At 39.0% G+C, this 22,358-nt stretch overlaps 1 protein-coding gene across 1 annotated transcript in view; it reads right to left on the reverse strand.

The window, feature by feature from the left end:
- NEB (nebulin) overlaps positions 1 to 22,358 on the reverse strand; it is a 264,486-nt gene that overhangs the window by 154,101 nt on the left and 88,027 nt on the right. The window contains exons 27-42 of the mRNA XM_082630423.1: positions 22,177 to 22,284; positions 20,382 to 20,693; positions 20,070 to 20,276; positions 17,824 to 17,928; positions 16,961 to 17,068; positions 14,890 to 15,201; positions 13,687 to 13,893; positions 11,520 to 11,624; positions 9,883 to 9,990; positions 8,395 to 8,706; positions 7,618 to 7,824; positions 7,028 to 7,132; positions 6,738 to 6,845; positions 5,533 to 5,844; positions 4,185 to 4,391; positions 986 to 1,090 (exon numbers count right to left, since the gene is read on the reverse strand). Of these exons, the coding sequence (XP_082486549.1) occupies positions 986 to 1,090; positions 4,185 to 4,391; positions 5,533 to 5,844; positions 6,738 to 6,845; positions 7,028 to 7,132; positions 7,618 to 7,824; positions 8,395 to 8,706; positions 9,883 to 9,990; positions 11,520 to 11,624; positions 13,687 to 13,893; positions 14,890 to 15,201; positions 16,961 to 17,068; positions 17,824 to 17,928; positions 20,070 to 20,276; positions 20,382 to 20,693; positions 22,177 to 22,284 (2,928 nt within the window). The remainder of the gene's footprint in view (positions 1 to 985; positions 1,091 to 4,184; positions 4,392 to 5,532; positions 5,845 to 6,737; positions 6,846 to 7,027; positions 7,133 to 7,617; positions 7,825 to 8,394; positions 8,707 to 9,882; positions 9,991 to 11,519; positions 11,625 to 13,686; positions 13,894 to 14,889; positions 15,202 to 16,960; positions 17,069 to 17,823; positions 17,929 to 20,069; positions 20,277 to 20,381; positions 20,694 to 22,176; positions 22,285 to 22,358) is intronic.

The following is a 22,358-nucleotide window of genomic DNA, read 5'->3' on the forward strand; positions in this document are numbered from 1 at the left end:
AACAATTCCAAATCCCTGTGTAATTCAAACAAACAAAAGAAAAAAACTGGTAGGGGGACTTCCCTGATGGTCCAGTGGTAAAGAATCCACCTTCCAATGCAGGGGACCCAGGTTCGATCCCTGGTCAGGGAACTAAGATCCCACATGCCGCCGGGCAACTAAGCCCGCACGCCACAACTACTGAGCCCGTGCACCTCAACTAGAGAGCCTGCGAGCGGCAAAACTACAGAGCCCACGTGCTCTGGAACCCATGTGCCACAGCTACAGAGCCCACCTGCCCTGGAGCCTGCATGCCACAACTAGAGAAGAGAAAACTGCATGCCACAACCAGAGAGAAGCCCGTGTGTTTCAACGAAAATCCTGCACGCCTCAATGAAGATCCCGCGTGCTGCAACTAAGACACGATGCAGCATTTATTATAAATAAATAAATAATAAATAAATCTTTATTAAAAAACACTGGTAGGATTTGAGGTTTCCTGACAACTGGTTAGGATGAGAAAGGAAGTGAAATAAAACACCTATGCAGTTTCTAACAGTAAGTGTTGCACATTCCTTACGGGGCTTGACCTAAATTCTTCAAAATGTTATTCTTCCCTTTCCATTTAACTTTTCCCAAGACTGCCTCTTTAGAATCATTTCAAAAGCTTGGTAGAGGGACTCTTTAAGAAAGTCCTGGGATTCACTCTTTCTTTATCTCTTATCCTGGGCTCTAAACCATTCTCTTTACTTCTCTTAGTTTGATAAGAAGTACCTACTCCTAGAACAAAATCCAACTGCCCTTCGAATTCCTAACTGCTGTTCCATCAACAGGCCTACTCCTACTCTTAGCAAAGCAAGATTAGAAAGAGAAAGATTCTCATTTGTGGGTTCCCACTCATTGTCAAAACAGTCATTCTCAAAATCGAGCCATTAATTAGTTAATTTGTTTTTATTGGTTCAAATAGGTAGGAAAGAAAGATGACAACTGGAGGAATTATACTCACATCACTCATATTAATTGCATGTGCCTTTGCCAGAGTAATCTGGGGGATATCAGACATGATGTGGACTTTGGTCTTGTCAGCCTCCCATGCTTGTTTGTAGAGGTGCTGGAAAGAAAAAAAGAAAAGAAAAATGGAAGGAAGGAAGGAAGGAAGGAAGGAAAAAAGAAAGAAAGAAAAGAGAAGAAAAAACCAGTGGAAGTTAGTATTTAAAAGTTTTAAAGGAAGTCACTTAGTACATATATATTATTGTACACAAATGTCAATATTTTATGTATTTTTATTAGCTGGCTCTTATTTTTTAAAAATTTAAAGGAAAAAGGTGCTCATTCAAACAAGACAGTGGAGAGGATGTAAGATGGAAAGTAAAATGTCCTGCCTTCCTATTTTACAGCCTGGATATAGCATCTCCATCCTAAAATTTTCTATGCATATTAAAGTCCACATATACTCCTTTTTTTTTAATATAAATGAGGTTATATAAAACATGTTTTACATCTTGCTTTTTTACTTAATATTATAGGTTAGACATCTTTCAGCCCTCTTAATAATTTACTTCATTCATTTAAAGAGCTGTGCAGTATTCCATGAAGAGGTGTAACCCAATTGATTTAACCAGTTCTCCATTGATAGACATTTAATTTGTTGTTTCTAGTTTTTTCTACTATAAGCAATGATGCCATGATCTTTGTGGTGGGCCTGGAGATGTACAACCCAGATACTCACTCAAGGAAGGACTGGTTGCACAAACTATTGGCAGACAGCCTCCAAACTGGCACTTGCTTCAAGGTTTTGTTGCCTCACTCAAGAGCACACTCTTCCCTGGTGGCCATCCAGTTACTCATCAGAGTGGTGGTACAAAGGCCTGGCCGTTCCACCCAGTTCAGGACACTTCCGGCAGGCCGTATATACTCGAGAGCCCTCTGGGGCACTGGCATAGGCTTTGTAGGGCTGGCATCACAGTTGGACCCCTCTTGCCCCCCCCCTTTTTTTTTACATCTTTATTGGAGTATAATTGCTTTACAATGGTGTGTTAGTTTCTACTTTATAACAAAGTGAATCAGTTATACATATACATATGTTCCCATATCTCTTCCCTCTTGCATCTCCCTCCCCCCCACCCTCCGTATCCCACCCCTCTAGGTGGTCACAAAGCACCGAGCTGATCTCCGTTTTATGTGGCTGCTTCCCACTAGCTATCTATTTTACATTTGGTAGTGTATATATGTCCATGCCACTCTCTCACTTTGTCCCAGCTTACCTTTCCCCCTCCCCATATCCTCAAGTCCCCTCACTGGTACTGATCCCTGAAAAATGCCCTGTACCCCAAATTCCATCTCAGCATCTCTTTTTGGGGACCCTAACCTGCAAAAAATATTACCATGTGTATGTATGTGCGTACATCTTTGCACATACATGAGGATTTCTGAAGGGTATTGGGCAACTGAAGTTTCAATTTTAACAAATATTAACAAAAACTGTTGATTAGAAGTTTACATTAACTCCCTTTCCAATACTGTATATCACACAACTTTTTAAATCTTTGCAAATCTTATAGGTGAAAAATGCTATCTCTTTGTTTTAGCCAGGTTTGATTAAAAAACAAACCCAAAACTTCTGCTACAGTCTTTTTCTAGATCAGGGGTCAGTAAACGTAAAGAGCCAGATAGTAAATAATGTTAGGCTTTGTGGGCCACAGAATCTCTGTTATGAACTACTCAGCTCTGCTGTTGCAGTGCAAAAGCGGCCACAGATGATATGCAGATGAATAGCTGTGGCTGTGTTACTATAAAATTTTATTTACAAAAACTAATTTTCTGACTTCTGATCAAGACCAGCACGATCCAACAGAACTATGCAATGTTGAAAATGTTCTGTGTCATCTGTGTCATCAACACGACAGTCCCTAGCCACACGGGGCTATCAGTCACTTGAAATGTAGCTAATGTGAATGAAGAACAAATTATTAATATTAATTTTAATTAAGTGAGATTTGTCATCACATGTGGCTAGTGATTATAGTATTGGAAGCACAATTCTAATGGAAAGAGCAATAGTTAGTCATTAGAGTACTAGTTCTAGTCCAGACCATGTCATTGACCTGCTGTGTGTCTTTAAGGGAGGTGCCTTGCCTCTCTGGGCCACCCTTTCCTCAACTCTTCAAGGAAGGGGTTCAACCTGATGACCACCAAGATATCTCTCAATGTTAGCATTTGCTATTTCTGTGATTCTCATCTTGGCATGATTATTTTAAAATGGTAATCTTTAACACTGAAAAAATGAAAGGCTTAATTTAATATTTAAAAAGTTAATATATGTTTGTGGTAGTTTAAATTCTAAGTCTTAAAAGGGGCACTGAGGCTTTTGCCTTGTGTCAACAAGTCCCTTTCAAAGAGGTTGGTCTTCTTGACAAAATTCTTTCTCAGAAGACTCCAGAGGATTTACTCAGAGACTTAGCATAATACAGCTCTATCTTTCTACGTCATTTTCTGCAACCGTTTCATGTTCAGGTCCAAATTATTTTTCCCCTTTTTGGTTAATCAATGGCATTTCTAATTATGATGCACAAAATATAACCAATTGCTGTTGCAATTATTTTATTATTTGCAACTTAAAAACAGATGTCCAAGGGTGATGTACTTGTTGGTCCTGAAATCAAATTATGGCTAATTATGTCAAACTACAGTAAGGCTTTTCTAAAGGCTGGAGTCATTAATGACTACTGGTGGAGAGCTATCGCTCTCAGCATTGCTCAGAGAAGGTCCTGGCTCAGAATGCTGCTACAGCCATGTAGTCTAGGAGTTTTCTTTTATTCCATCAAAAGAGCAAGGAAGCAGGGGTGGGCTGCAACACCCAGCTGTTGTCAGCCCTACAGTCTACTGATTCAGCATAATGAGCTTCTACTAACTTCGCCTTAGACAAATGGGACTCATTTTCAAGATCTGCATTGAAAGAAAAGAGTCCATACTTAATTTGTTATGTCTATTAGGTAGGGTGGTTCATTGAGCATTTGGAGAGGGCACTTATTAGGACTAATTTCTATCTTTTTTGTTTGTTTTTTTAACTACAAGACCCTTTTTCAAGGTAGAGGAAACATTAATTATGATGCTGTAAAACTGTTATCAAAACCTGTAGATTAAATGTAGGATATGCCTGGCTTATTCCTGATGCTTATGAAACACTACATTATTGAAAGACTTACTTCGTTCATAATTTTTGCATTATTCTTGGCCAAAACCATGTTCACTGAGTCCATCAAGGTGGAATACTTCAAAGTGTCTGGGTGTTGGCGGTACTTCTTTTCACTGATAATCTCCATGGCTTTCTTGTTTTTCTCAGCCTCTACGGAGCCCAGAGGGAGCCATCCAATGCCCTTCACGAAGTCAGCATAGTCAGCTTTGTACTGATTCTGCAAAAGAGGAAAAGTTCGAGGATGAGAAGAAACAAAATCTTCCAAGAACCATGAGCGAGTATTTAATATTCCATAAGTTCCACTTCAGTTTTCAACCAATAGTATATTCAACTTTAATTACTTTTAACCCTAAATTTTATTTTTTTTACATTTCCTTACATGAGGAATTTAAAACAAGCAGCAATATCTTTGTGATTTATTTGCTTCTCTCAATGTCTTCATAAAGAAAAAGTGCTAAGAAATACCAAATAGATCAATCTACCATGTGACTACTATCTCAAGAAAGGTGACCATGCTGGACTAACTTTCTTACAAAAATCCCCAAGTCCCCTTGGTTAATAGGAGACTTAGAGGACTCCATTTCTCTCTTTTGCTATAAGCCTTTGAGCAGCCACCATGGTTACAACTCCTTCGGGTATTCCAGAAACCTCACTGATACTTTGTGCAAATTTCGATTTTTTCCCCTCAAATCAGACATTTCCCTCTATAACTGTACCACGGTTGCTTTCATTTGGGTACTTATGTACCTCCCCAGCTATAGCTCATCTCTTATATTTCCAAAGAGAAACATAGGCTCATCATGGCCTGCATTTGGTTCATAATTTATATTCACTTTCCCTAGCCACCAAAGGGCCTCTATAGCTCAATTCTTGGCTTTACACTCTCTGTGCATTCCTCACATTTATTCTAATAGCTTTTCAGCCATCACCTCCTTATTATTTCATCAGTAAGTAAGATAGGCAATTATAAAGCTGGAAATGAAAGCTGGTTGGGAGTGAGGGACAGTAGCTCTCAAGTTACCTGACTTTCTGTTTTACCTCTTACTCCTTAATCAGGAACTTCTTATACTTCTGACTCTCTGCTAGATATATTTCCTTCAACACATTCTTTCTGAAACCAAATTTCATGTGTTACTGCTGATCTAGCATACAATAATGCTCACAACAATAATAGATAGGGTTCATCCCTTTTGTGTTAAAAAAAATAAATTCAATCTAAGGTAAAAAAATGAAACACCTCATTGGGAAATTACATATGAATTTCTTTCAGGATTTTCAAAATGTCATTACTTATGGTCTTTCATGATTTGCTTATTATCCAAAGTAAATGTTCTGCAAATGTTGTGGCTGTCACGTACATCACTTTGAATCTGCATCATGTTTTTGGCCAATACAAAGCTCATGGCATCAGGAAGTATGTTGTAGGTATGGATCACGTTCCTGTAGTCAGTGTTGGTGGCCACTTCCTGAGACTTCTTGGCTGCCACCATGCTGAGCATGTCCGCCGGGGTGTGGAAGGATGTCTTGGATTTCTCGTACGCCTTCTTGTACTCCCGGTCTGACTGCATCTTGGCCACTTGCATGAAGTGCACCAACTTGGGGTCGTCCTCTAGGCTCCGGAAGCCAATTTGTTTCCCTTTGGCTTGTTCATAGGCTTGCCTGTACTTGTACTGTGGATGGAAAAGAAACATGGTGATGAAGATAGTGAAAGAAAGAGAACAAAATATAATTCACTACGTGCCATTAGCTTTGTCATAGGTGTAGGGTTTTAGAGCTACTCTAAACTTACAAAAGAAGGAGTTGTTGGTGGGGTGGGGGGACTGGGAGCAAAATTTATTTTATTTTATTTTATTTTTTGCGGTATGCGGGCCTCTCACTGTTGTGGCCTCTCCCGTTGTGGAGCACAGGCTCCGGACGCGCAGGCTCAGCGGCCATGGCTCACGGGCCCAGCCACTCCGTGGCATGTGGGATCCTCCCAGACAGGGGCACGAACCCGTGTCCCCTGCATCAGCAGGCGGACCCTCAACCACTGTGCCACCAGGGAAGCCCTAGGAGCAAAATATTTTTACTTCTAATTTCTTGACAGACTTGAGTCCATGAGGGAAAAAATATCATCTCAGAGTTAATCAAAGTGATGTGTAAATAAGTTGTTTTAGGGTTTTTTAGAAAGCAGCTTTTCCCACTCTGCTGTGTAACCAGCAGAAAAGGCTGCAGGCACCACTTTTCATGGTGCACCTCTACATTCAGGAAAGATCTTGGTAATGGATCTTCTGGGTAAAGTGCACAGATCACATCCCTATGTTTGCTAGGAATTGCCCATAAACAACTTAAGCACTCTAAAAGTAACTTATTTTAATAAGACCCTGTCACTTTTTACATTGAATGATGAACAAATAATTAGAGCATCCTTGGACTGGGTGAAGGGAGGTGTCTTGTGTGTTACATGGGACAGTGGTCCCACCAACACTGGACAGAGCTGATTACAGCTCCTGCATACACATGAGCTTGGCTTATTTGCTCTTTTTCTCGTTTAGACTAAATAAGCATCAGTGGAAGCACTTACATCACTGGCAATGTCTCTGGAGGCTCTTGCAGCCTTTATTGGGATGGCATCAGGCCTCAGGTCATATCCTTTCTTCTTTTCTTCTTCCCAGCCAGCTTTGTACAGTTTCTAAATGATGAAGCAGAAAAACACCAGCATCTTGTTAGTCGTGTTAGAATGGGGACCCTAATTTTAAAGTGGTTGTCATGTGGAAGACAGATATTCCACAACTATTAGTTCCCTTCAAACTCTTCCCTCCCCCTGCCACCCCCCGCTCCTTGCATCTTTGTTGTTGTTGTTAATCTACTCACATCACTCATGGTGATTTGGTTGACTCTGGAGAGTAAAATGCCTGGAGTATCAGGCATGACATGAACGGTGGTCTTGTCTTTGTTCCATTTTTCAGTGTAGAGCCTCTACAACAAGAAAGGCAGGCACATGACTGTACAGCAGGACAAATCTGCAATGTGCTGTCAAGAGGAAGAGACTCACATCTCCATGGTAGAAGAGGTTAAATCTGATATTGGAAAATGAATGAAATAGCAAGAAGATGGGCTGATGAGACTGGACACATGATTTTAAAAATCATCAAACAAGGGATGTACTCTTCCACCTCTTCCACTGAAACAACAAAGGCTATCGTGCTCCAACCACACATTACATAGAGTTTTGTGGTTCTAGCACACAGTCAGCATGAGGTTGATAGGCAGCCTGGGGTTGGTATAAGTGGGAGCTCTCTAGACACGATGACGGTTATAGACTGCCCCCTTCTACCACCACCGCCATGACCACGACCATCAGAAAGATGAAAACGCTGATGAAGGTCAAAGTGGCACTGCTTGGTTCAATGGTCTGAGCACTGCAGGGGTTCTGAGGCTGAGGCCAGCAGGTGAGTTCTTACCTTGTTCATAACCAGTTTGTTACTTTTGTTTAGTGCTTGTTCCACTGTGTCCATGGCATATGTGAACGTTAGCTTCTCAGGGTGCTGGCGGTACTTCTTCTCGCTAAGAATGTCTCCTGCTTTCTTTGCCTTCTTCACCTCCAGTGAATCTATGGGCACCCAGCCGATCCCTTTCATCCAATTGGTGAAGTCAGATTTGTACAGGTTCTTCACAACGAAAAAGGAAATTCTCATTTCAGAAAGAGTCAGGGCTTGGGTTTCTTTGACCAGATGATTTGCTCATTTTCAAAAAGAGGAAAAAAACAAAAAAGGGTGGAGGGACTGGGAGAATAACCTGCTTTTTATTCCCTACCATCCTTCAGAAAAAAATTAATTATAAAGTGATTGTATTCACAGTGGTTTTGAACAGAAAATCCTGACCCAATAATTCCTTTAAAAATTTAACTTTCTTGGGGGGAACGTTAACAGAATTTTACACTGGATGGGATACTATATAGTACCCATTTGAACCTGTTAGTCTTTCACAGAATACAACACATATTGGGTCTAATTTCCAAAGTTTAAGTATATATATACATAATAACTAAAGAAAACTATATATATAGTTCAAATGAGTGAAATTCTAAAACTCCAAGTTCTGGAGAGGATTCCTAATTACAGTGAGTCCAACCAGGTTTAGGATGGAGTAAATGGAATTGCCGATTTCTAGTTCTTCTTAGCCGTCAGCTAGAAATGGATAACTAATTTTATGCTGACAATCTGATGGCTGCTACATACATCACTTTGAATCTTCATCGCGTTCCTGGAATGCTCCACGTTCAAGGCATCAGGCAGCAGGGTGTACTGGTGGAAGGGTTGTCTGTAGTTGGCGTTGGTGGCTACCTCCTGAGATTTCTTGGCTGCTGTCACACTGAACATATCCAAGGGAGTGTGATACTTGGTCTTGCTGGCTTCATAGCCCTTTTTGTACTCACGATCGGACTGTATTTTGGCTACATTCATGTAGTGAACCAGTTTAGGATCATCCTGAAGACTGAGAAATCCAATTTGTTTGCCTTTGGCTTTCTCGTAGGCCTCCTTATATTTGAACTACATGAAAAAGAAGGGCAGACAGAAGTTTGATAGGGTAGATTGTATGAAATATTAAAGTGTTAAATTGAATTTATACCACAAATTAAGCAATAGCCAAATTCAGTCTGAATCTAGGTAACACCTAAGTTTTTTAGTATTTTTAAGTAAACAACTAGCAAAATATTTCCAATGGATGGTCTTGAGATCTGCTCTGGGGATAATTAAGAATGGAATAAATTGTAGTTTATATCTAGATAATTCATAAGTGGATTCTTTGAATACGATCAAAGGTTCCTGAAAAGTTTATTAAGGATTTTTGGTGTATATAGTTTTTATTATCTGTTTCTATGATTAATTTGCATCACCTTATAAAGTATTTGCATAATCCTGAGTAAATTGCAGCAAAGACATTATAAAAATTAGTATATTGGACTCCAAATGAATGAGTTTCTACTCTATCAAGGTATATCAATTCCTATAGAAAATAAAACTTATAAAAAGTAATTAATTAATTAAGTAAATAAGTAAGTAGGTAACTGAAATGCTGTCATTTAATACATAATTCTTCCTGGTTTTCCATATTTCACCAGATTTTTTTCTTTATGGAAATTATATTATAAAAAAATTGTATTCTTTTAAAATACTGGGAGAATTTTTTGATTTAGTAATATTTTAGTATATCAAGGCTTTTTTCTTAACAAAATCCAAATAAAAAGCAGTTTTCGGGCTTCCCTGGTGGCGCAGTGGTTGGGAGTCCGCCTGCCGATGCAGGGGACATGGGTTCGTGCCCTGGTCCGGGAAGATCCCACATGCCGCAGAGCGGCTGGGCCCGTGAGCCATGGCCATTGGGCCTGCGCGTCCGGAGCCTGTGCTCCACAACGGGAGAGGCCACAACAGTGAGAGGCCCGCATACCGCAAAAAAAAAAAAAAAAAAAAAGCAGTTTTCAAGTTCATAATAATAATATTAATGAGAATTCCATGTATTTGACAGTTAAAAATATTATCTTCTTTGTAACAACTTACTGAGTTTTTAAATATTTTTAAGATAAAAAAATCCTTGGTACCTAAGATATTAGGAATTATTTTTATACTACAATTTTTTATTTGCTTCCTAATATAGCTCATATAACCTCATACACCATGTAAATATTTTTTAAATATAAAGAGAGTTTACTACTTGCAAATTAGACTTACATCGCTAGCAATATTCCTTGAACTTTTTGCAGCAACAATTGGAATGGCATCTGGTCTCAAATCATAGCCCTTAGCAAGGGTTTTCTTCCAATCTGCTTTATACTTAGCCTTGAAAAAAGGAAAGATTATTTTATTATCTGACATAATTAAAAGAGGAAACAGGAAACCAAAATCTTTCTTATAAAATATGTCATAATATATCCCTTTCTATTAAAAGAATCCAGAGTTAGGGCTCTTAGTTCATCTTTTAGAAATTATTCTTTTAAAAAAAAAATCAGTAAACTATATACACAGTATGATATCAACTGCCGTAAAAAATGTATGTGTGTGCATTAAAAAAAGCAATGGAAAGGTATTGCTTTGAATGTAGGATAACAGAAGATTTTAATTTTTTCATAATTTTCTATATTTTCCAATTTTTCTATAATAAGCATGTAATGTTTTTATTTTTTTGTATTTTTTATAATGAAACATTTTAAACTTACAGAAAGATGTGGATAGTAAAATTAAAAGTTCATATGTAGTACCACCCAGCTTTAATTAATATTAATGTTTAAATATTACTTATAAAAGCAGGAAGAAATTTTAAATAAACCAAAAGCATAGAAATGAGTACTTTAAAAATGTTTATTTGGAGATAAAAGAGAGCCTAAAATGTTAGGAAGAATGACTAAATCATCTTTTAAGAAATGAACAACTTTATCCAGGTTGGATTATGTCTTTAAATTAGAATTTACCAACTTGCTTTAAAAGTAAAAGGAAATAATTCATAATAGTAAATTTAAACATCGCCACCAATTAGACAGAGATGCTAGTCACATACAAAGAAGAGTTTCTAAAGAAAATCACGGTAAACTTGTTTAGAAGTTTAGAAGTTTAACAAATAACTGAAACAAAAGTTATAGAAATAGCAATACTTATCCTTACTACAGACTGTGCATTCCTGTATTCTCCAATCCTCTCTGTCCTATTTTGTTTTACTTTTTAAAAAATGGAACACAACCTACTAGATTGATTTTATAACCCACTAATGAGTCATAGCTCACAGTTGGGAAAAGTCTGCATTAAGTGAAATGTATGGTAGGCTCTAGTCTCATATTCTATGATAAGGATCCAATCTGGAGACTGTTGGTTCGCAAACTGGTCCCCGTACATGGAGGGCAAGGAGAGACTGAAAAAACAGGCTGACCACTCCAGCTTGGTAGGCGGCAGATTTAATAAACAAGGGAACTTACATTCGAGGATTGTCTTGGGCAGCCAGCCACAAGACAAGGAGATCTTCACACCCGCCTGCCAGAACCTTACAAGTTTATTTAGGCCTCAAGTGGATTCAGTGCAAGTGGTCTCAACAACACATTGGTCTCTCAAGGCTGTGTCCTTGAAAATGGCTCCCACTGTGGGAACAGTGGGCAGAACTTACATTCCAAGGACAGGAGGGGGTGAGGAGCCTCCAACTGCCCAGGTCCAGCTCAAGGTTCACCTGGCAATCACGTCCTCTCAATGACCTCCTCCATCAAAGACTCAAAGGGTCCACACTCAGTTTGCTCCCCCTAAAATTCCAGTGCTAGAGTTATATAGAACTGGAAAGGAGAGGCCCATGTAAGCAATACTAGACGGGCACCAGGCCAAATACTCACATCACTCATGTTGAAGGCATTGACCTTGGCTTGAATAAACTGCGGTATATCAGGGTCCATAGTGTACTTGTGCTTCCGTTTCTCTCCCTCCACCTTGTAGTTCAACTAAAAACAAAGGAGGCAGAGTGCAAATCGTATTAGCTAACATAATGTAAGTTTCATCTAGCACACGTTCCTTTAAAAAGGAAGACTATCGTTTGTGTTTTTCCATTTATAAGGCAATTAGCTACATTATCACACAGAGGGAGTGTTGGCAGACATATTCACTGCTCATTCCACCCATATTTATTGGACAGCAGTCTGATCAATAGGCAGCATGGTAGGTTCTGTGTTTAAAGTGGTTAAAAAGAAAAAGGCAGACCTGTCCTCTTGGAGCTTATAGTCCAATAGAGGAAACAGAGAATAGGACATAAACTGTAAGACAGAGCTAGAATTCGTGATGTGTTGTAAATAAAATAACTTTAGGAAAGAAATGAACAGGGTCAGGGTGGGGGTTCAGCAAAGGCTCTCTAAAAAGGTAACATTTACATCCAAACTTGAAGAAAAGGGAAGGGTCCAGGCAGAAGAAGAGCATTCAGGGTCCTGGGTCTAGAAGGGGCATGGCCAGCTTGAGGGACTGAAGGTCGCTGGGCTGGAATGTGCTGAGCGGGGTCCCAGGAGGATTAGACAGGAGGGGGGCGGGGGCACAGAGCTGAGGGCCTTTTCAACCAAGTTAACAGTTTAGATTTTACTTTGAGTTCAAGGAGAAGCTACTAAGGGGTTTTAAGTATAAGAAGGACATGATTTGATTTATGTCTTAAGACAGTCTTTTTGGTTTTTGTGTGACCCCAGGCAGGGAGTCCAGGTAATGGATTATTACAGTTGTCCACATGAGATATGGAGGCCAGAACTAGGGTTGGTGGCAACTGAAAGACAGAGAAGTGTTCCAACAGGATGGCTGAGAGATTTGGGAGGCTAACTCAGTAGATGCATTGGATGAGGGGGGTTCACATGGGAAGGTGTCAATGGTGACTGCCAGGTTTCAGGCTTGAGTAATTAGGTAGATGTTGATGGCATTTACTGGGATGAGGAAGACTTCATATAGTGAGTTTAGGGTTTTCCTAGCTAACTGGAAAAACACAGGGAGAAGTGACACCTCGGTCAGTACAAAAGAAATCAGAACAATCTACACCATTTAGTACCACTAGAATAGAATTAATCTTGAAACATCTGTAGTAATATGGGACTGGTGTGAGAAATAAAATCCAGAGAACCCTCAAATCTGAACCGAAGAATGCATTCCCCACCTTCGAATATCTGGGGTTAAAGACACAAAAAGTCCTCTCTTCTCTGTTTTATACTTACCACTCTCTTTCTGGGGGAGGTATCTTAGAACTCTGAAATTATCAAATGAGGTGAAGCACTGAGCATTGTAATTAGCCTCTAACTAAGAAAAAGGGTCCAGATAGACCTCGGCTCAGAAAAAAGACTCTGGATGACTCTGAAAGCAAACTGCTTAACTCTTCCCCAGAGGCGTCTCTCTCTCTCAGAATGTCGCCCTATTTATTTTGCAAGGGGATTAGGACATTAGCCTTCTCCTCATCTGGCTAGGTAGAACTCTTGCAACTCAGAGCAATAAATATCTTGGTTTGCCATTCAGACAAGGTCATAGATTATAATAGAAATAATTTTATTTCATATGTATAGTGTTGGGGTCTGCTTATAAATAACATAGACTCGCTACATTTGGAAAACAAAGCAAATTTGGAACATCGTCCTTCTCTCCTTCCTGTTCTTCTTAAGTCCTAAGTTGCTTCAAAAGTAAAACCTTTTGATATACCTCTGAAAGCAGATGATTTGCTAAAACAGATGCACACTCATGAATTGAATTAAGAAGAATTGTGGGGCTTCCCCGGTGGCGCAGTGGTTGAGAGTCCGCCTGCCGATGCAGGGGACACGGGTTTGTGTCCCGGTCCGGGAAGATCCCACATGCCACGGAGTGGCTGGGCCCATGAGCCATGGCCGCTGAGCCTGCGCATCCGGAGCCTATGCTCCGCAATGGGAGAGGCCACAACAGTGAGAGGCCCGCGTACCGCAAAAAAAAAAAAAAAAAAAAAAAAGAAGGATTGTGAAGTAACTGGTCATGGGGTTATTCATGGACAAAACTGTTTGAAGGAAAACCACTTACATCACTTAGCTGCTTTGTGTTGTGCTGAGCCAAAACCATGCCCATGGAATCAGGCACACTTGTGAACTTGATGGTATCTGGGTGCTGTCGGTACTTTCTCTCATTTAATGCATTGCCTGCTTTCTTGGCCTGCTCAACCTCCAGAGAACCAAAAGGAATCCATCCAACGCCCTTGAAGAAGTTGTTGTACTCATCTTTATATACATGCTGTAAAAGAGTAATCTCAGATAAGGAGATATCCTAGTGCATACTCAAGAGCTGTTTCTGGAATCTGTAATTCTATCCAGGGGGGAATGAAGAGCAACCTGTCAGCATGCTTCTGTTTATACTGGAGCTTTTGGCTATCTCTGCCACAGAGCTCCTTACCCAGAATTTGGTCATAAGAAAAAGCAGTTCTGTTGTTAGACTGCATTAACATTCCAGGAGAGAATGTAGGCCACATATTTCCATGGGTACTGCTAAAAAAAAAAAAGTGTCTCTTTTGACAATAAATTGGGCTTTCCTTTTGATTTCACTGAAATCTCCACAACTTTTGAATTTCACCCACACCGTCCACCTGGGCTCCTCCATCTCAGTTGGAGAGAGACATTCTCACTGAGCAACAATAAAGGAACACAATTTTTTCCCTTTACCAAGGATGATTCTTACAAAAACCTGGCTCCTGCAGCAGGAAATGCTCTGAATATTAAACACCCTCCCCCATGCAGCTCTCCATGAGTCATGCTGCAATCACAAAGCCCTCCTGGTTCATTTTAGATGACTCGTTACATAGATTTACATGCATGAGAGTGTGACCTTGAGTTCAAAAACAAAAGAAGAAAAAAGAAAAAGAACATTCTTGATTTCAGAAAGAATAGAGAATGCTCCTATTTTATATTATACATACTGCCGTTGAAGCAGGCCCACCAGGAGTAACCATTTCCTTTTGTTGAGAGCCAAGGTGGCTTATGTACTTAGTAGAACATGGCTTTATCTTTGATCCATAAGTTAATAAAGATAATATCAATGATTGCGATAGGAGCACAGAAAGCTAGTAAAACACAGCGTGTCTACCATGCCTTTGTTACTCTTTCAATGATGACTGTATATTTTAAAGTGCATTTTTCAAATACCTTATTGTATTGTGAAGTCTACTAAAATAGGAAGAAATGATCACCTGTTCAGTACCAGCATCTCTAGGTCTATAATATTATACATACTCACATCACTCTGAATTTGATTCACATTCCTGGTATGCTCAAGACTCAGGGCATCAGGTAGGTATGTGTAGTGATGTATCGGCTGCTTGTAGTTGATATTGGTGGCAACATCCTGGGCCATCTTTGCAGCTGTAATGCTAACCATGTCCCCAGGGGTATGGTAGCTGGTTTTGGTGTTTTCATAGTTCTTCTTGTATTCACGATCAGACTGTAACTTTGCCACATTCGTATAGTGGACGAGCTTAGGATCATCCTGGAGGCTTCTAAAACCCACATGCTTTCCCTTTGCCTTCTCGTAAGCTTCCTTGTATTTATACTGTGGAGGCAGAATTTGGTTAGCAAAGTCCTAAGCACTGGGAACATTAGGTGGAGCGATTATATTCACACACAAAGGCATTCAGAATATTGTGACTTTCTGGAAGACTGTACAAGAAATACAGTCCACACCCCACGCCCCCCAACCCCAGGAAGCTTAGACTGAAAGCATTTATTTCCAACATTGCTGGGTTATAAATGGGTATCATGGTAAATTCAGGAGCAGTTTCTTTTCTTTGCTACGAATGCTATAGATGATTTGCATGTGGAACTTTATATAGAGCCAACTTTATTAAGTTTTCACACTTAATATAAACATAACATATTCCAAAACATAAGACTACATTCCAAATATATCTCTTGGCTTTCCAGGGATGTGAATTTTCCTAATCCAACATGTTAGTTCACATCACAGAATACTAGAAATACTTCTGTTTTCGATTCTGATTGGTCCAGGATATGTACACAACAGGTGCAGAAGAAACTCTAAAGAACTATACATGCAAGATGTTTATACTCAGATCTCTTTGGGGTGGGGGATGGAAAATATTACTATGTTTGTTGTCTCAGGTGACCTAATATGGTTAAAAAAAAAAAAAAAAAACCTCTTCTCTGGCAGGTAGCTAGGCTTTCACCCAACCCCATTTCTCAGCAGCTACTCTCCAAGCTCACTGCTGAAGCAGCTGCAGATGAATTAAGGAACTATATAATAAGGGCAGGAACCACCGAGACCTTTCCTCATCAGTAAAAGCCTGACTGCAAAAGCTCTGCGGTCCAAGGTCTCTCACCGCTGAGATTGGCAATGGGGTGTAGACTGAGCTCTACAGTAGGTAACAAATCAAAACCTCAATTTTTATATAAGAGAATTCAAATCCACCCAAACTCTGAAGACACTCTGCTCCTGCCATTTAAGCACCAATTTATAAACAAGAGTTTAGCAGGCAAAAGAATTATCAAGTAATTTCTAGGCATGTTAGAAAAAGTTCTGTGTAAGGGCTAAAAATAAAAATGATAATGTCATATTTTAGACTGTCACTTTCTCCTTAAACTAGAAATGTATTTCAGAGTGATGTGCAAAGCTTTGAAGAACACATTTTCAGTACCATCCCTACATGGAAGGCTGTAGAATTCTTACACCCTATCTTCCACATGGTCTGTACATGTGGTTTCTTTCTTTTCTTGTCTCAGATGAAGAGTGTAGCCTCTGGAATAGTGTGTGACAGTGAAATCTATGGGGTGTGCGTGCTTTTGGAAAATTTTGTTTTTCAATGATGAGAAGAAGTATAAGTGTATACTTTTTCTATTACAGATGAAATAAATCAAAATTATATTCTAGAAAAGTGGGCTTTTTCCCATTGGGTTTATAAAATCTGTACATTTTATTTAACATTTTTTCAATCTTCTTAGTACAATTATAATGCAGGCAGTCATCTGAATTTAACGTGTTAGTGGCAGGTGGGGTATTCTCCCTGAAAATAAATGTGGGCTGTCAGGGAAATGTGTCAGGGAAGGTAATTTGGGCTATGAATCAGGAGAGAAAGCCACTGTCAGATTTATGACAGCTCTACCAAGTGGGGTCAACTGAAAAGAATCACAAAATATTGAAAAAGTGACAGGTTTTCAAAACAATATTTTGTGGAGAATTTAAATGTCATTAATTCAACATACTGTTTTCAATGTGGTATCATTTTAACAAGCACCCATTTGATTACTTTGTAAAAAAGACAATCACCCAGATTTCACCTAAAATTTTTACTCACATCACTGGCAATGTTTCTCGATGCTTTGGCTGCAGTGATGGGTATAGCGTCACCCAGCACATTGTTGCCCTTGGCTATTAAATCATGCCAGTCCTGTTTATAACAGACCTGCGATGGAAAAGGAAAAAGGATGTCAGCATGCTCTGGGGTAATCAGCTACACTGATTCCTCAACAGCTGGGATTGCTTTGTTCTTTTCCAGATAGAAGCTAGAAGAATCTCCTATAGCACACAGTTTTAAGAAGTCACATTAATGGTAAATCAACTACACTTCAATTTAAAAAACAGAAGTCACATTAGCAAAATGTCATACATAAAATTGTATAGCATAAAATTATTAGACTCTGTACTAATCATTCACCCAAGTCTGGTTTGGGCACATATTGAAGAGGGAAATTGAGAAACTGGAGTGGATCCAGAGGAGAATAATAAAGGTTCTGGAAACCACAGTATGTGAGAACCAACTGGAGAAAATGAAGTTCAATCTTATGAAAGGAAGGTCCAGGAAAGACCTGGTGGTTAGCTTTAGAAATTTTAGTGTTGTTGTTAAAAAAAAAAAAAAAAGGAGGGGGGATTTCATTTATCCTTATTTTTCTGGAGGATAAAAACTTCCTCCATGTGCAGAACTAGGAAAACTAGAGGAATATGTGTTGAGCTTGACACAAAGAAGAATGCTATACCCTTTAGAGTTGTCCTACACTTGAAAAGGCTGACTCAAGAGGTACAGAACCATCATCATGGGATATGCTCTAATGGGGGCTATGGAGAAAATTGACCTAAATTGTCAAAGCCCTGTCATACTCTAAAATTCTATTATTTTATCATCAGGTCTGGATTTCACACCCCATCAAAAACCCTACTTACATCACTTATATTGTAAGCATTACACTTGGCCTGGAGAAATTGAGGAACATCAGGACCCATTGTATATTTATGTTTCACATCTTCTCCTTTAGCCTTGTATAAGATCTGCAACACATAGTCACAAAAATAAAATGCATTATGGATGGTACAAAAAGGAAAATACATTAATTACACACTTAATGAAGTTATTCCTAGCATAATCCCCCACAATTTCTATTACTTAAAATTATCAAAGCCATCTTCCTATTTTAAGAAACTCAAGAAACTCATTAAGGAAGACCCAAAAACTCTGTATTAAAATATAGAGAAAAAAATCCTAAGAAAATAGAAATCTTTGCTTGCCAGATATGAATAAAAAATGAGTTCAAATGTGGCCCTAAAATGGATAAGAGAATTCACTAAAGCCAGAAAAGGTCATTTTTTGCTAGTGGAGTTAACAGTTCTTAAAGTCTTGGTTTTTATTTTTTTATTTTTGGTTTTTTATTCTTAGAGAGAAAGACGTAGTTAGAATGAGTCTTTCAATTCCCCTAAAAACTTTCCAATTATAATTGTATCAGTAAAAGCACATAATAATTTCCTCATAATATAAAGGTGCTTATATGTAAATCCAGCCTACGCAAGAGGTTTACCACTTCATATTTACCCTATTTTGCCATTTTAAAGATGTCTGAAAGACACCAAAGTGCATGGGGTAGAAATCATACTGTATCCTCCTCTTGGTAATGAAAAAGAAAGAAATTGCTCAGTTTCTAAAACTAAAACAGAATTGGAATCCCAAGTAGATTTTTAATCTCTTGATTGTCATTTATCATATATACCTCCATTTCCCAGGCATGTCTGTGTGGAATACCATATGTAAACTGGTGTGCATGTATCACAAGTAAAATCTGAAATGGCTGATATCTAAATGAATCTCCAAATACTAAATAATTTCTTTTAGGAATCCAAGAGCTATCTTCACTTCCTCACTGCCTTTAGAAACCACATCTAAGCATTCAGAGAATCTCATTAATTTTACCTTCTAAACATCTCCTTTCCCACTGCTATTGCCTGAGTTCGGTCCAAATAAGGTTTCTGTTGAATTTCTGTAGCAGCTTTCTAATTCATCTCCTTGCCTTCAATCTCTCCCCTTTCCAATATCTTCTCTGCATTTTTTGCCAATTATCTTTTAAAACACAGACCTGATAATGCAACTCCATGGATTAAAAATCTTCAGTACTTCCTGTTACCTACCCCATAATGTCCAGAGTATAAATTAACATTCAAGACCCTCAATAATCAGGTCTTGAAGGATTACAATCCTAAATCCTTCATCCTTCACTGTCCTTCCATTCATTACTTCTTGACTGTCATTATGTTTTTCCTTTTGCCAGTAATGCAGGCTTCCCTTATTTGCCAGGGAAGCTCTGGCAGGCAGTTACCCTCTCCTCTTATACTTACTTAGCACATGCCTCTCCTGTAGCATTTGTCTCTCCATATGATGATGCTGTTTCTATCCATGCCTTTGTCTTATACTCTTGTCCTGTATCCCATTCATCCTTGTCTGTTTTATCTTTATACCATCAGCACATAATATAATGCCTGGCACATGGAAGGTGTTCAAAAACATTCATTCAATGAATTAATGAATGAATGTTTTTGATGTCCCTTTAGCTCTTTCATACACCAAATTTTCCTTGAGAGCTGTCTTTAGCCAGAGCGTATACATTGCTCATGGACAGGCAGGCAAACAATATACTAATCTCCTCCAAGACATAAGTAAAGAAAAGTATCTATAATAATTGTGTATGATGAATTCTGAGGAGAGAAATCATCTACTCATGTGTATTATTTCCCTGTACTAATATTTTATATATGAAAAGCAAATATGAGCAACTTAATATAGAATTGAATATAATGCATTTGCCACAATAAGGTGTATGGGATTTAAGCTTAAGTTTTGTTTGTGGGTGTGTCGTTCTAGGGTAGAACTTTTTGCACTTTCTCAAATACTTTATCCAATAACACAGTATTTATAGGCAGTTAAAAAGGAAGACATTTTTAAAAGGAAGGTAAAAAGCAAGATATAAAAAAAAAGAAAGAAAATGTTAGTGCCCAAACTAAAAATAAGTGTAATTATTATTTTTAAATGAAATAAAATAATAATTTTAAAAGGAAAAGATATTAGGCTCAGAGAATAAAAATGATGAGCTCATCTTTTGAAGCCTCCCTCCATCCTTTTGCACCCTCTGTTTTGTTGTACTCACATCACTGACTTGCTGTGTGTTCTGTTTTGCCTGGACCATAACTGGGGAGTCCACGATGCTGGTAAATTTGAGGGTGTCTGGATGTTGCCTGTACTTCCTTTCATTCAGGGCATTACCTGCCTTTTTAACTTTTTCTACCTCCAGACTGCCAATAGGTATCCAGCCTATGCCTTTCATGCAGGTGTTGTAGTCTTCCTTATAGACATTCTACACCAAAGAGAGAAGAGAGAAGTGAGTGCCCCAGGCAGTGGGTTCTCTCATGCAGGCTCCCTCCTTAGAGGGGGACTGTCTTGTGGAGTAAATGTCACTTACATCGCTCTGTATGTGCATCATGTTTTTCGACAATTCCAGGTCCATGGCATCAGGCAGGTAGGTGTAGTGATGAAGCAAATGCTTATAGTTGACATTGCTGGCAACATCCTGAGCTTTCTTAGCTGCCACAACATTGAACATATCATGGGGTGTGTTGTATTTGGTCTTTGTCTTCTCATAGTCTTTTTTATACTCCCGGTCCGATTGCATCTTGGCCACATTCACATAATGAACCAGTTTAGGATCATCTTGGAGACTTTGGAAGCCAACCATTTTCCCTTTGGCTTTTTCATAATCTTTTTTGTAGTGAACCTGTTGGAAACAAAGGTGGGCATATTTTTTAATGCAGTTATGAAGGTTTTACTGAACAATGAGACCATGATTTGAGCAACTGAGCTTCCGAGAAATTATTTCAAAATGAAACAATTTGATATTTGCTTGTATATATTTGAAATGTAGCCTGTTAAAATTAAAATGTTATTTAGAGCCCATTTGGTTGTCTGTGGTTGCTTCTGCCACCCAAGGGAGGTTGGGGTGGGGACGTTACTGTAATTTATATCAGTGACAAAGTAAAATAAGTTCTGTTCCACTTAGTGATAAAGACAAATGAAAAGATAAATATTTCACAAACTCTACCAATTATACTGTGCTTCTAAAGCCAAAGAGCTGGCTATTTTATTAGTAGAATTATACTAGTAGTAGTAATAGTACAATTTTAATGAGTCTTTGGATATTCAAAGGGAGACCCAGAATCAGAAGTGTGTAACACTAACTGGTTCCGAATAATAAAGTGGGGAGAATTAAGCATCCTTGAGGAGACTTGGGAAGAAACCCAGGAAACGGAGAAGCAGAGATGTGAGGGAAGGTTTTTGTGTATGCTGGGGTGGGGTGGCTGGAGGAGATCACCCACAGAGAAAGGGGATCAGTGAGAAATTCTGGAGCAGGGCTTTTAGGACATGGACATTCATTATTCAGTCTTAATGTATTTACATTGCTGCAGTGACAACTCCATTTCAAACAATCATTAAAGTTGTACTTGGGATATGGAGGGAAACCAAAAAGAAAGGGCTGAGTTCCATCTCTGGATCATGCAGAGCAGAAAAAGAATAAATCTAGGGGAGGAGAGCCCAGGTGAGCCAGAGCAAAACCATCATGTGCAAACCAGGAGCCAGAGGTGATCAGAAAAGCAAAAACCTCAGAGAATGCAGCAATCATGGGGAGGGAATCCCACTTCCTGCAGGACAGCAGGAGGGGGCAGGAGTCCATTTTATTTAAATCTCAAAGAGCAAAGTGACTTCAGTTCACATCTGAGTTGAAGTAAGATAGGAAAAGAAACAAAAGTCTTAACTTTAATGCAACCTAATGACTGACTCTTAGGGGCTCTGACACTTGAAGCCCATTCATCAGTCTGTAGAAGCAATGAAGTGAAAAGAGAGGTAAGGCAAAGAGGGAATTCATAGAAATTAAGCAAGTTTTGAGATAAAGGTTTACCATCAGGAGGTTATTATGATGTAAATAGCAGGTAACTTCTTTATTTCTATAAGAGAAATAATGTGAATTTGTGCAGAAATATAGATGAGAATTTTAAATTAGGGGGCTTGATTAGAACAGATTTGTTAAGGTTATACAAATCCTTACCCCCAAGAAAATTCAGATCTGTTTAGGGAACTTTCTTCTCTAAATAGTTTCAGCCTGGCTTGCTTCCAGTCAGGGACAGCAGATGCGGAGACTTGGATAAGAAGCCCACCTGCCCCCATTTTCTGATTACACACAGGTGACCACCAGCTGGACTTACGTCACTTGCCGCCTGCCTGGCAACTTTGGCAGCCTTGATGGGGATCGCATCGTTTCTCAGGTCGTATCCCTTCTTGCTCAGATCTTTCAAGTCTGCTTTGTACATATTCTGAAAGAAAAATGTCATTTGAAGATAACTCAGACCACATGTAGAAAAGGCTTAACCCTCAGTGAGCGGCTGAG

Source organism: Mesoplodon mirus (genome assembly GCF_964341445.2).
Source record: "Mesoplodon mirus genome assembly, chromosome: 8".
Taxonomy (NCBI): domain Eukaryota; kingdom Metazoa; phylum Chordata; class Mammalia; order Artiodactyla; family Ziphiidae; genus Mesoplodon; species Mesoplodon mirus.